The following is a 15,629-nucleotide window of genomic DNA, read 5'->3' as shown; positions in this document are numbered from 1 at the left end:
AGGGTTAGAGTTGGAAATAGGCGCTCTCTTCTCTGCGAAGCGCCCTGTCGTCGGTGAAACGTATTGACACTATCCGGCAGATAGACCGTGTAGCAGTGGCCTCTAGCGATTTGTCTCCGAACTGCAGGGTCACATTTACCCATTTACTGGTGGCAGCCAGAGACAGACAGACCTGGAGGGCCGTATGCAGAGGCGCTATGCCCCCTGGAGGGGCATGCGGAGCTGAGTGAGTGAGTGAGTGAGTGAGCGAGCGAGCGAGCGAGTGCGTGGGTGAGTGAGTGAGTGAGCGAGTGAGTGAGTGAGTGAGTGAGTGAGTGAGTGAGTGAGTGAGTGAGTGACGTGTTGGCTAAACTGGACATTGTTGAATCTAGTTGTAAAAGGAAGGCTTTGAGAAGGGATATTCTGATAAATAAAGATTTTCAACAACAGTTTCTTGCTACAAATCAACCACAGATTTGCTGGGAGTGTCTTTGGGGTTACAAGTGGTTTATTTGAGAAAGAAATAAGTCTGCATTATATTGCTGCGAAATGCCCTCGCCTTGCCGTCGGATATATTACCATATGAACGAAAACCAAGCAGATGTCAGTAGGGAAATCGTAAACAAAGCTGGAGGATTGTCACTGTATGCGATTTCCCCGCTGACATCTGCTTGGTTTTCATTCATATGGTAATGTCTCCGACGGCGAAAACTCCGCTTCTGCAAAGAAAGTGACCAGTTCTGCAAGTGATCAGCTGATCGCAAAAACACGTTTTGACGTATAACTCGAGAACGAAGAAAATTTGTTGGAAGGCAATAAGTAGGAATATAGTGAAGACCATTAGGAGTATACTCTGAAAAGAAGGAGGCCGAAATATGCCATAAGTTTTATTTTTCCAAATTTAAAAAAGCGGAAATTCATCCCCTATCACACCCCCGTTTTCGGGTCCCCGTTTCGAAAAGGGCCGTATATCGCTAACGAAGCCTCGCTCATTCCCAGATTTGGCCATTTCGCGAGTGGGGAAACGCGATGGGCTCTTATGGGGGTTTTACTTCAGGTCTTTTTGTCTCTCGTTCTTGACCTTGAAACTATTTCTGACCATCAAAATACGGGGAATTAATAAGAAATGGACTGTTCCATCGATATATTTTTAACTGGAAGCCTTTCTGTACAAGAGAGGCTTGTACGAGCGGTTAAGTCCAGAGCTTTTTTGGTCATTCACATACATTTAGAATTTACCTTCAAGACTTTAAAACTTGGCATAAAAAGGACACAAGGCAAGTTCAGCCTGGCAGCTTTTATTTTCAAAACTTTTAACACAAAACAAGTCAATTCATTAATGCCATGTACATGTACTCCTCCTATGTATGAAACTTTGTACACCATTCATATCAAAATGTGCAATTATTGTACAACACCCAGGTGGAAATCTCACAACTCTTGTCTGTAGAGCTTTTGCAAACTGGACTAAACAAATATACACAATAAGACCCTGGGGTTGCTTTTTTAAGTATCGGATAACCATCCTGGTAACCATTCCTGTATTAGACAAATCCCATAGCCCCGCCTAGCCTCTACCAGGCCTTTTTACGGGAATAAGGATCATAGAATTTGGCAAAAAAGAGAGTAAAATTGGCCAAGGGAGTCTGGCCTCGGGAAGGTACTAGTAGTTTCTTTCCCTCTGAACTGCACATCCAGTCCATGAGGCGGCCAAACTCCCCTGGCAAATATTCTCCTATATGTACTAGTATAACCAGCGGAGTTAGTCTAGTAGAGATTAAGCCCCGCCCACTTCCAGCAAAATGAAGAAATGCAAATATTTGACCGACATGTGGCTACTTTCATTGGCTGAATTGCCAACTGCCATACTGTTATTGGTTGAAATGATAATTGTGATGGACATTCAGCATCAATCTAAATGAGATTGCACAAGCACAATTATCAGCTCAACCAATCAGAAAATGGCAAATAAAGATTGAGCCAATGAGAGGGTGACCACATGACCATCAAATATTTGCATCAGGGCTTTAGCCAGCGCCCGTTTTACCGTCAATTGACGGTAATTTGTCCCGTCTGACGGTAAAAATTTTAGTCCTTACCGTCAACATTGACGGTCAAAAATCGTGGGTAAAGACATGGAAAAAATCTAGCGAATTTGAATGAGCCACGGCGCGGCGTCTTTTCCAAACGCACGGCGGCGGGAAACCTGATTTCAAGGACCATGCCGACGTCTGTTGACTTGGCTCTATTGTTCAATGTTGCTGTCTGTTAAAACAACTTGTGCTAACGGCCACATAAGAATAAAATAAAACAATGGCTCGACTCAGACACACGCTGCTAACTGTACATGACAATACGATAAATAAACATGTGACAACGAACAAAGAAATATCAAACGTTTTTGAATGATATACTGTACTTGAATAATCATACTGTCACAAGAAAACCGAGATTGATCCACACAATGTGGCCTTATTTAATCTAAAACTTCGTCAGACCTCCTTCGCGCGAAGACTTGAGCGGCAGCATAAAGATTTCTGGAGGATCGCTGACACGCGAGTTTTTGCCGGCCACGTAACTCCCTCCGCGGCAAAATCCTCTATGCCGTAGCGAAATCACGTCTCAGCGCTTCCCCAAGTCAACTTCATGGCCGCTAAAGTCCGCAAAGGAGTTGTAACTTCCTCATTTCGGTAGAGAAGCGAAGCTGACAAGTAAAATCATGTACATGTCGGCCATTTTGTTTGCTACCCGAAGTCTTCCGAACGCTCTAAATAAGGAAATCGTCGGAGATCTGAGCCACATCGCCTGCTGTCGGTCAGCGCTCGGGCCCGGCTCGGTGGAAATCGGAGGCTGTGACGTCATGAGTAGGTTCATTTGCATGGCCGCGGCTTGAATCGCGGCGGGATACGAGCGGATCAAAACAAAGGGCATAGCTAGCGGATTGTTCATTGCGTGTTGTCTCCTTGTGAGAACTGTAGATTTTTTTTTTCATTCTGCAAAATTGCAGGTTGTGTAGTTTTTTTTTTATTCTGCAATCTTGATGGGTATTTAGAACACCGAATGCATTAAGTGTGCGGGAGGGCGTGATGTCGATCACCGGATCGTGAAAGACATTCTTTAAAAGTAATCATTGACGGAATTTTTTTTTCGCGTTGACGGTATTTTTTTTTTCGCGAATTGGGTTGACCTGGGGTTGACGGTAAAAAATTTCGAGCTGGCTAAAGCCCTGATTTGCATGGTCTCTATTGTGCCCTCAGCATGTCACAGACCTGGTACCTACAATTGGGATGGATACAAGGCTATGTTTTAAGCATGGGTCACTGTAAGTAAAACATTTGATAAGTTGTCTCTACAGCAGTAAGCAAAATCAGCTGTTCCAACATTGTGCTATGTCTACTTTCTACAATTCTGCTCAATGACATATGCCTAGCATTTATATGTACAAAAGCTCAGGAAATAAATGTAAAAAAAGTTACAGTTTACAATGTTCACCTACACATTCTTGTACAGTCGCTTTGCTTGACACCACAAACCAGATTTTTTTACAACTTAGTTGCAGCACTTGTTTCTAGCTCAAGACTGTCTGAGGGAACATGACAAGTTTTAAACTAATTCACACACAGCTAAAATTTACAAAACTGCTCCCTACTGTAGCACCAGTATGTCCATACAGTTTGCTGTAAGAGTTAATACATAGACAGCAGGCACACCAAGGTAGATCTGGGCAAATAACTGCCAGATTTTATCAAAGTCGACTATCCAGTTATCACATGCTTTACAGTGAGGATGTCCTGCCATAAGCTAGCTCATGGTTCCAACTAGAGCTGTGTACCTAAACAAATTTTAGGTACAGGTACAGGTACAGGTACACAGGTTTAGGTACAGGTCCAGACCTCAACCTGTACCTGAACAATTCGACCAATTTATATGGTCTTCTGAACTCCTTCAATAACAAAAAAACATAAATAAACTTGATAGTTAAGGTTTGTTCTTTGTTTATGGCGAATGCTCAGATAAAATATAGGCAAAACTAAGTGTTTTGTTTTCATGAACACACTGTCCTTACACAGGGACCCATTGTGGACCAGCTATTTACACATTTGAGGTCACAAATAGGCATAAAATTGGTGTGAAATTGTTTAGGTACAGTACCGGTACTGAGGGAGTAGGTATTTTGGACCTGTACCTAATCAATTTTTCCGGTACAGTATCGGTACTGCGTACCGGTACACAGCTCTAGTTCCAACTGCGCATGTGCGGCATGATCTACATGTAGCAGCCAGTGCTTATCCTTTTTTTTGTAATTCTGTTTCTGTTACATGTACAAAGTGCGTGAACATCCTTGCATTATTGCATTAGCCTTGCTTTAAAAACTTCTAAGGAAGAAACAAACAACAAATTCTTTAATTTTAAAACATACACCAATGCTTTCAGCATAACCAAATAACGATAAACATTTTACTTTCACAGAATATAGTACAAGCCTGGCTGCAAAAACTACTGTATAATACAATTATGTTAAAAACAAACCAGTGGTCAAATGAACTAAAAAAACAACATCATATATAATACAGTGTGTTGTCATGTAGCAGTTCAGCTTAAAATTAAGTAGATACAGTGTAAGAACATCATACAATACTATAGCAGCCTGGTATCTATCCTATTCTAGCTCTGTTTGCATGCTCTTTTGATAGTTTTGGTCTGCCTATTTACTGGAATACACCAGAATACACATAAAGGCTGACTTCTCTGTGTACAAAACTAGCTCTTAATGACTAGCTCTTAGTAAACTTGAACTTGAGAAGCAAATGTTGAGAAGAAATGGCATTAACCAAAGCTACAACAGGATGCATTCCAGGCTACTACAAACTTAAGGCAAGTAAAAGTCATCAAAAATATACTCTATGGTGTTGTGTGGATTGTCTATCTCTTCTTGCCGTCCCTGTGGTGCATTTTGAAGTGGACCGGCATGGCGTCCAGACTGCTGCCGCTGGCGCTGCCGGCGTAGCTGCCCACTTCCTGCTGGGACGACGCTGCTCGGGACCCCCGACTGTCCCGCCCCCGCTCACGATCACGGTCCTTACCCCGACCGGACGAGTTGCGCTGCCCACTGTGTTAAAACAAACAACAGTTATTGAATAACAAATTAGCCCACGGCTAATTGCACAACTTTTAACTTGATAAAAAATAGCATTAGTGTAACCCGACGAGTTACGCTGGCCACTGCGACAAAACAAACAACAGTTATACAAATTGAATAACAAATTCTTGCCAAGGACTACATTTCTTTTGCACAAAAAGAACATTTAATTTGATAAAGAATAGCATTCTGTATATTAACCCGAGATCCCAGCCTGACCTCTGTGTCAAACAACAGTTAAACAGCAACAAACACTTGCTCAGGGCTAATTGCACTTCAAAGAAGAACTTACATTTGATTAAGAAATAATTGGTATGGCCTAAACTTAAACTATCACTCTAAACTGAAGCTTGTAAGTAACAACTCTCACTCTCCGACAAACAATACAAAATGACAAAAAAAATCCCAAATTTCAAAAATAACAGAAAAGAAACTGACACACAAGTCAAATGTAGAAACACACAGTGCCCTGCTAAAAGTCTGCACAGGAGCCTACACCTTTCCACCAATTGTAAGTACTTTTAGTACAAAGTCTACAGAACTATCCTGTCTTACCGTGGGTACTGAGGCCCGGGGGTGGGTTTGGGGTTGATGAGATGCTCCAGTTTGTAGAAGTCCAGGAAAGTCCTGGCAACGTTCCTGCCAAGCTTCATGTCTGTGGATGTCTGGTCAAGGTATATACATGTATGTAACATCATAATATATAGTGTTGTATTTTTGCCGTTGTTGTATTCTTGCCAGTTCTAGTCCCTCCCTTGAGTGGGACTAACCACCTGTTTGAACACATGCGAGATCACATGCCTGCATTGTGTTCGACAAGGTGAACTATACCACTGGCGGTACAAAGGAAGGGGCTCTAGAACTGGCCCAAAATAGTTGTAAAGTGTCTTTCCCAAGCGCACAACTTTGTGGCAAGCTAAAGACTTGAACCCAGAACCTTTAGATTCTACACGACGTGTAAATCAACAACCCTAACCAGAATACTACAACATATACCTTTTCACCTTTTAAATATAAGAAGTCCCATGTGAGAGTATGCCTCTTACTGAAGCTAGGTTACAAGTCATTTTTGCCTGAATCAAGTGAGGAAATACATGTAGGTGTAAAGTGTCTTTTCCAAGGGCACAACTTTGTGGCAAGCTAAAGATTCGAACCCAGAACCTTTAGGTTCTACATTGTGTAAGTCAACAACCCTAACCACAAGACTACAACATGTACCTTGCCACCTTTTAAACATAAGATGTGTAAGGATACAGGCTTCCTCTGTGTAGGGTACTGGCACACTGGAGGAGTTGGTGAGGTAGCTGAAGAAGGAGACCTCCAGGGTGTAACAGGAACAGTTGTCATCAAGAGCGCCACCTAGGAATCTGGATGAGAAGTGCAAGACTTTAGTGCAATGATCAACTAAATGTATGTTGAACTGGAAACAATGCTGTTTTACTGTAACAGTTACTTTCTTCACTCACTGTTTTCTATGGCATGTTATCTTTTAGAAGTATGGTGACCAGGACAAGAAATGGGCACTTTAAATTGTAAGAGAAAATGGTCACCTGAAGATACTGTAAGAAAAAATCATAAAAACTGGAGAAATTTTTCCACCATATGACTTTTCAAATATTCCAAACAAGGGAAGACATGAAATTATGAGACAATGTCTTCCTTCCATTGTAAATGTAGAGTCCTTTCCTAAAGAGGAGAGACAGTTAGAAAAGAAAATTGTACAGTTACATGTACTTATGGCCACACAAATTTAACTTCTTGCTTCTCAGATTCCCCATGTACTGTGTCCTTTGCTCCCCACTATTTTTCCGAAAAAACTTGAGAGCCAGGAAGTTAAACTGGTGTGGCTGAAACACAAACCTCCTCCCAGTGCCGGCCTTCTCATCATCCCTGTTGAAGGAAGTTTGTTCCTGTAACATGTGGGAATACACCAGGGGATCAACCATGAACGGCTGGGGTTAGATCAAGGGGGATCATCTCAGAAGTTGTCAGTCCTAAGGTTGAGGACTAAAACTTGTCAGTCCTTAAAAGTCGTCAAACAGCTCAAGAGGACTTCCAAATTTTGAGATCACCCCCAATTCTAAATCTAATACAACATGATCTAGGCAACCAGCAACTTGTCAGGAAAATGATCAAGGTTTAGCATTGGTTCCTTTACTCAAAATATGTCTAAAGTTTAAAAAATTATTGACCAGGGATGAAAACATCTATTACAGATGTTTCTCTGCGATTCATAGATTGCATGCATAAATGCCAAGGTCTTTGCTTGCTATGGACAAGACGTAGGCTTCATACATGTATGAAAATGTCTTAAGTTTTAGACTCTTTTCCTGACAAGTTTGCGGCTCCTTGACACTAAAAACTGATCTCCTTACCTCCTGCCTGTCCCTGCCTTGACAGCGTCTCTGTTGAAATTGGTGTTAGCCTGCAACACACGACACCAGCCATGCACACACAGTTAGCACAACCCACACCAAAAATTCAAAAAATAAAATAAAAATAAGGCAAAATCACTTCAAAAAGCTATTGTCTTGCATGAAGCAAGCCTCAAACCATCGAATGGAAAAAATAACTTGTAAAAAAAAAATGGTACAAATATTAGTCATAGTTAAGAGCAGGTAATTGCAAGGCAATAAGTGCAAGAAACACAGAAAAACCTGACATCTAAAATTGAACCTATCTATCTGAGTGTTACAATGATAGATATTACATGCCCTGCTTTATGAAAGAAATAATCTATATCATGATCACTTGAAAGTTATAGTTATTCCTGACCTGTAACTTAACAAGCATAAAAATCTCACAGTAACAGTACATTAAATCTTAAAATAATGAGTAGAAAATTGACTTTGAAAATCCAGTTTTGCCACCCTATAATTGCATTGGATTCCTTTAAAAGCTGTCAGCATATCATGCAGGGCTCTCCCCAATCAATGCAGCAAGCTTAGGGTGTTCCCCCTCTCCCCAAAATCCTAGTACATGTACCTCTCCCACAAAGTTCAAATTTAAGGTTTTCTCTTAGTCTTTCCATGAAAATTCACTGATTTTTCCATCAACCAATTAGAGAGCAAACTCTCCCCTAAGAATTTTTGGGGAGATTATGACAAGACAGTGCCACACAGATCAAACCTTGTCTTACCAAGGAGAAGTCTTCTGCGTTGGTTGCCTAGTAACCTAGGGAAGACCATCTGCTGCTCGAAGCGGTCCTCTTCGTCGTACACGTTCCCGTACATGAAGCCGTTCATCAGGGTGGAGTGGGCGTGGATGTCGATGTAGAAGTCAAGGTCCACTTTCTAATGACAAACAAAAACAAAAATCAGAGCAAACAAGAAATCAAACAGCACAAAAACAACATGGTCCCCTTCTCTTTTTGTGGTACTAATAAAATATAATGAATCCGTTCATCAGCGTAGAGTGGGCATGGATGTTAATGTAGAAGTCAAGGTCCACTTTCTAAGGGCAAACACCAAAAATCCAGTGTTAGAAATACCCAGGTCCCATCTGCAGTCTGCATTTTGCATAGACATTTTCAATGTTGCAGAAGAAAAATTAAGCAACCTGCAATTTTGCAGACTGAAAAAGTCAGGATAGGGGTTTAATGGTGTCTGTATGATATTGAATGTTTACTAAATAGGTGATTTTGTGCTTACTACTGACTTTATGAAATACTTATGCATGTATTTTTCAAATTGCATGTAAAATGTTTGCCAACATGCAATTTTGTATGGGTTTCAGTCAGGGTTTAAAAGTGTACATAATATGAACTGTATAATGTTTCTGCTGGTCAAGCCACCAACTTGTAATGTATCCCCTCCTGAAGTCAATATCAGTAGAGACACAAGTACAGAAGCCATGCTTGGCCTGAAATGACAGTTATAACAACCTACACTAAGCAAAAACTCATCATTGTAACAAAATTATCATATATCAACATTGACTCTTATCAAATTATCCACAAGAAGTTCCATCCATCTACAACAGACAGTGACAAAGTTACGTAACAATCATGGACTTAATTACCGGTATATCTGCACTAGACACAGTGGAATCAAATGAAGAAGGATTGAATATGATTAATTAATTCTCATAATTTGGCTGGATTCCCAGAAGACAATTGTTATCAAGACCTTCTCAAAGGTACCCAATGCAGTTTTTAGGGCTTGAAAACCAGAATTTGAAGTCAATTATAAGATTGCTTTTTGGGGGTCAGTGTATGTACTAGTATATTTTATATTCACCATTACCATCAGTGCTTCATAAGGGTTGGTTTGTGTATATGTTATGTATGTCATCAAGTCATGTATGAGCTTCTTGAACAGTGGTGGTGTGGTTATGCTGAGGTACTGCTGTAGGGCGTTGGGAGATTTTATGCATCTATACATGTATGGAATATGGAATTGAATGTTATAAAGTTTAAGCTTGAATTGAATGATTGCAGATGTCTTAAATGTAGGTTTAGGCAATCTTAAGCCACCTCCTGTCACAAGTCAGGTGCTATGGCCATGTGAATTATCTATTTGTGAGAATCATGTACTGTAAGGCCACACCCATTTACCATATACTAGTACAGTATATAGACACAGATTCTTCGTACCATTGACTTGTAATATCCTTCACCTTGTTATGTATTCACTTAGTTTTCACACAAGTCCGTAGGGAAATGATGGACATAACATAAGAAGGCAATCTCACAGACCCCCCCAGGTTTAAATTTTCCCCATCACTCAGCAAATACTGGGCATGAAGGCTAGCCAAGGGTATGTGTATATTGTGCTAAGCAATGTTTAATGAGTTAGGCAGAAATGCAGCAATACCCCAAGCCACCCTCCCAACCAGCCCTATTCTATATACAATGAACTCACTGTTCCTGGCAGTGTATAAAAGAACATCTACAAAAATTATGCTGTTTTCAGTATTTGTAGCTAATCTTCAAACAGATCTTTTGGTGGCTACAAGAGCAGGGCAGTACATCTATTTCGTATATGCAAGACAGTATACAGACTGTTTATTGTACATGTAAAATTGGCAAGGCAGTATAACTTGTACCACCCAAATGCTATTATAGCAAAAAAAAAAGAAGATACCAGTGTATACAAAAAAAGAAAGCCTGATAGAAACACGTATTTGAACAACATGTCAAAAACAAGCTGAAGCCTAATCCTCTGCTCCTAGAGTAATTCGTAGCCAAACATGGTAAGATCAGTGAACAGTGAATTGATGTACTCTTTGTGCTACACATAACCCCATCATTTCCAATGTGATAACTTTTAAAGGCCTGAAAATCATACTGCGCACAAAGGATATAGCCAATTGCAATACAAATTACAGATTAGTTTTAACTGAATATAGAAGAAACCATCTCCTTAATACATTGGAAATAGGAAAGACGACCTAAATTAACCTTTATATAATTCCCCTTCAGGAGACTACCATTGCTAAGGGATGGATTCCTGTGATACATTCTGATGCCTGTTTTCTTAGCATTTTGCTGCTGTCAAAGTAGGTCTGATGCCATCACGACAGGAGTCACATGACTCATGAAAGGTCAGAGGTCATGCCCCAGACAGGCGGAGTCGACCACGGTACATCCATCATAACTCGGCTAAGCCGATTCCGGCCGCAACCTCCGGAATTAGGCCTCGCAATCTTCAATTACTATCAATCTGCTTTATTTTCACTAATGGTACTTGTTTCCGTACGAGAAAAAAAATGAAATACCTGGAAAATGCTGGCATTTGAAACAGTGAAGACAGCATGCCAGACAGTAAATATTTTTCTGGGTCTAATCAGCATTGTAACAGTTTGGTTTCATCATTATCAACATGTTATTATATTATTTTGTTATTATATCAAATCAGATTATATTTTGTCACTACAGATGTATGATATAATATAAAAGTGGTTGCTGAACAGTAACTAGAGTCCAAGAACGCCATTGACGATTAATCGACTGGAATTTATGAAAAACTTTTATATATATTACTGACATCCATGCAGCCGCCTCTGACCCACTGTCATTCTAGTTTTTCACACTAAAGAAGGACAGGATGGCATCAAGTTTCTTTGGTTCAGATTTTTTTTGAAATTATGTTATCAATGAAGGCCTTCTCAAGAAGTTGCACAGCTAGTCTCGAACAGCTAGCTGTAAATTATGGGAATTGGAAGACAATGATTTTTCACTTGCCATAATTACAAAATACATCATTATTGTAATGATATTTCTATATACATGTATGTCATGACTAATGATGTTCCTGGGGAAAATTACTGAGTGTGAATTCATTTATTTTTGTCATATTTTTTTTGCAGTAGGAAGGAGAAGGAGATTTTAGCAGCATTCTAAATTTGTGTAGTGCAGTAATCATGCATTGGAACTATTTGCAGTGGAGAGATAGTTAATTTCATTGCAAAAAAAAAAAAGGAAAAAATAAAACCACTGCAAAAGTTTCAATTTTTACAGTATGTGATAACTGACCACTACCAACTCCCCTGAACCTCCTTGAGGGTAAAAAAGCAGCATTACTACAAAATAACGGACAATCAGTGATTTTTTCCCAATTCCTGCAATACTGAAACTGTTAATTATGCTGGTCTTGCTTCTCTGTCAGCACAAATAGGCAGCCATCACTTGAAATGACAGATGCTGGCAGAGAATGTTCAATAGAATTGGGACAAAGTTCCATGAAAACAAATCACCCTGTGAGTGAAAATCAGACCGATTGATTTTTTCGCCCCACAATTGTGTTCAGTGTCAATAATATGGAGGCTTTGGGTCAAATGATCTGAAATTTTATGAGCTGGTACTCTGTATACAGTTTTAGTTGACATTGGCCTTTTAGAAGATGGACAATGAAAGATCTTACGTAAAGGTCTTTTAGGACGATGGCATTCAACTTTAAAGTATAACATTTGGTCTCAAATGCCTTAAGTTTTATTTTGTGCATCATATTTGGGGAGTGTTTATATCAAAATGTGTGCATGGAAAGAAAAAAAGACATATTGTCGGTGCAGAATGTAGATTCTGAGAGGATATTTTTCTAGACAGTCCTGAAGTAAGAAGAATAGTGACTGAAAACTTGTTTTTGTAGCGTTTTTATTTTGTGAGGTTTTTTGCTGTGTTTAAAGCTCATGGTCAAAATGATTCTTGAAGTACAAAAGAGATGTACAAAACGCATATCTAAAGTGTTATCATTTTGTGTTTTAAGAGGACACAAACAAAACCACTGGAACATTTTCACAATTTTTACACCTGATCATCATCATATTAGTAATACACAGACTGAATACAATTCAGGGCTGGAACTCCTTCTTTTCTGCATACCTTCACTAGTGCAGAATCCATTGTAACATTGAAGATTACTTGCACCAGACAAATTTTATCTGCACCACTCAGACTTTGAGAAGTCAGTATGGATGATTCTAAAAACTGTTCAAACTGTTAATTTCTGTGTCAACTGTGTCACAGAAATAATTTCCAGGAGGGGATTTAAGACTCTCTCATTTCTGTGTCAACTCGCACAGAAATAATTTCAAGGAGAGGATTTAAGTCTCTCTCATTTCTGTGTCAACTCGCACAGAAATAATTTTGACAGGAGGGGATTTAAGACTCTCATAGCCAACATCATGATCGTCGCCAAAAGAACATATACTCTCTATGGTAAATCCTTAACGGCACACGAACGCACATAAAACCAAACATAAAATGTTCCACGTAATAAATTAAGCTTCCCACACGCTGATGTAGAATAACTCAGGGATTCCACATAGATCAAGAACAGATCAGCGGCGACAAATTTACTGCCGTTTGCTCCAGGAGACAGGTTTGAGTGACGTACCCATAACCCTCCCTTCTCTCCGACGCTGCGTGGGAAACAAAGAAAAGTTTGGAGGTTCATCCCCGACCCTGGGACTATAATCCCCACCACCGCAAGCTGATGCCGGAAGATATCTTATTGCACAATGTAGCAACAAATTGCTGCCATTTATCTGGCAACATGTCACTGCACAAGCAAATTTAGCATCCATTGGAGCAGAGAGGCTTAATTGTTGAGCCGTCACACCTGCTTGTGCAGTCTGTGGGAGGGTGAGACTGAATGCTAAACAGGGAGGTGGCATGGCGGCTCAGAACCAAGAGGTCCCAGGTTCCAATCCTATCTTCTGTTGTTGCCAATCTTGTGCCCTTGGGAAAGGCACTTTACAAGACTTGCTAAACAGGGAGGTGTGAAACTGGGCTCTAGCCAGCTAGAAATTTTTTCCATCAGCCCAGGCTCATCTTCAGGGAGGGGAGCAATCTAGGGGGGTCTGGGGTCATGTTTTCCCTGGAAAGTTTAGATTTTCAAGCCTTTAAAAATGCAATTTTCTGGCATTTTGAGAGGCAAATCATGGGTGAAACTGGGCTCTAGCCAGCTAGAAATTTTTTCCATCATGATCAGCCCAGGTTCATCTTCAGGGAGGGGAGCAATCTAGGGGGGTCATGTTTTCCCTGGAAATTTTGGATTTTCAAGCCTTTAAAAATGAAATTTTCTGCATTTTGAGAGGCAAATCATGGTGTTGAGAGTGCTTGTCGGTGGTCCTTTGGATGTTTTTATATTTTTACCCAAGATTTTGGTTGTCTTTGGCTGTCAAGGTTGACAGATTGGTTTAAAAAAATATCCGTCACACGCTGCAAAGTTCCGGTAATTGACGGAAAAACTGGTCCTGACTAGAGCCCTGATGTGAGATAAGGACTACACCACAGTGTATTCCGTATCACCAGAGGTTCCAGTCACAGGTCGGATAGCCCAAAGGCTGGAGGTAGGGGCCAAGGGTGATGAGGAATACACTGTGTGTTGTATTTTATTTATGTCATACTCACCCAAGAAAACACACATTTCAAAGTGAAATGTGCCAATATTTCATAAGTAATTACAACATCAATTCCTGAATGTCCAGTATTTGAATATTTGAAAGTAGCTCATGCACCACAGGCAAAATTGTTCTATGGAACAATTGGAAGCCTGTGCGATAACAAAATCCATGTGATACCACTAGTTATTACATGGGTTGGAACATCAAATGTTATCCTTGCCCAGGTTTGACATAAAATTTGTCATCCGTCCTGGTATTCTAGAAACTCAACTGTGGTCATTTGCTTCAATTTTTATTTCACTTTTGCTCCTATATGTATGTATCTTTTTTAAAACTTCTAAATTGCTCCTACATCTTTTTACCTTGTACACTAAGCTATTGTTTTGTCTCAAACTACAATTCACAGAAAGATCAACAATGCTGGTACACTCTTTCTTTATTATTCCTGATAAAAAGGACCATGATCTGATCCATTTAATGGTACACTGCACAGATGTCCCTGGAAACACAGGGAGATCAGGACAATCGTCTGACACCGGAGCAAACTGCGTGGGATAACTCATTTCACACCTTCTACCCCCCTCCCACTATCTACCGCCCATGTCTAATGTTTTCCCAAAAAACTGATTCCCCTGCCTCCAGACTGCGTGAAGTGTGAAATTCCTTACCAGAATACACTGCCCTTTCGTAAATGCCACCAGTCGGCCATTCTTTCATTCCAGTACAAACGCCTTTTCTGGTAACACCTTTCCATCACGTCCAGCTATAATTCTTAATTGGCATTTAAACAATATCTTCCTCCTTAACGCCGCATCGTGGATATCTATATGAATGTGCGGCTGATGGGTTCATATAAAGTTCAGTACTTCCAATATTCCGCTTCCTACGATAATTCCGAGTTAGTACGAGGCTATATTTCACACGCTGTGTGCTAGATTGTGTCTCTTGGCTCCACTACGCGGAAAGATCCACCCATGCAATATTCCACTTTGTTACAGAACGGAGAGGGCTGTGCAGAATCCTAAATAGCGCACCACGTCTTTGAGTTGTCAGTATCACCAAAATCTTTGTGGCTTGATGGAGGGTATCACTGCTCCAAGTTACTTCTTCGTGAGCGTGTGCATTACCTCGACCTTGAATAATTTACCGCCTTGCTTTTTCACTGTCAGTTTCCATAATAACAACAGCTTTGTTACAGGACGAACAAACAGTTTTGGGGCCGGTTAAACTTTTATCACAGAGCCAGTTTGATTAGAAATGAACGACAAGGGATGGAAAGGGGCAGCTCCAGGGCCTTGATTCCCTGTCTTGGTACATGTGACCCCTAAGCTCCATTTCCTGCGAACATTACGTGAACACTACGTGCCATTTGTCACTGTCACTGGAAGTAAGCCGCGGAATACTAACGGTGGTTCTACCTATAGAAGCCATGCTGTGAGATGACAGCCCATTGCACATATACATGTATACGCTCACCAGTTTTTGAGTGGAGTCACAATGAGGTGGGGGAGCCAAAAAGAAGACTTCAGTACTTCTGATCCTTTTTTTGTTTGAGGTGAACTTCTAACTAAACAGACATTAACATATTTATAACACAAAACTTTCAATGCTGGAAGACAGAAGAAAATATTGGCAGACTATGTACATGTATGATGTAAAAAAT

General features: G+C 40.3%; 1 protein-coding gene across 1 annotated transcript in view; it reads right to left on the bottom strand.

Moving 5' to 3' along the window:
- Positions 1 to 4,260: 4,260 nt before the first annotated feature.
- LOC109475201 (cytosolic carboxypeptidase 6-like) overlaps positions 4,261 to 15,629 on the bottom strand; it is a 79,701-nt gene continuing 68,332 nt past the window's right edge. The window contains 6 exon segments of the mRNA XM_019775783.1: positions 4,261 to 5,089; positions 5,675 to 5,774; positions 6,374 to 6,486; positions 7,495 to 7,544; positions 8,259 to 8,285; positions 8,287 to 8,412. Coding sequence (XP_019631342.1) covers positions 4,903 to 5,089; positions 5,675 to 5,774; positions 6,374 to 6,486; positions 7,495 to 7,544; positions 8,259 to 8,285; positions 8,287 to 8,412 — 603 coding nt within the window. The 3' untranslated portion in view covers positions 4,261 to 4,902.

This window comes from Branchiostoma belcheri, unplaced genomic scaffold, assembly GCF_001625305.1.
Source record: "Branchiostoma belcheri isolate BF01 breed outbred unplaced genomic scaffold, Haploidv18h27 scaffold33, whole genome shotgun sequence".
In the NCBI taxonomy this organism is placed as follows: domain Eukaryota; kingdom Metazoa; phylum Chordata; class Leptocardii; order Amphioxiformes; family Branchiostomatidae; genus Branchiostoma; species Branchiostoma belcheri.
Note: the sequence above shows the minus strand (reverse complement) of the source record. Positions and strands in the feature narration are given on the sequence as shown.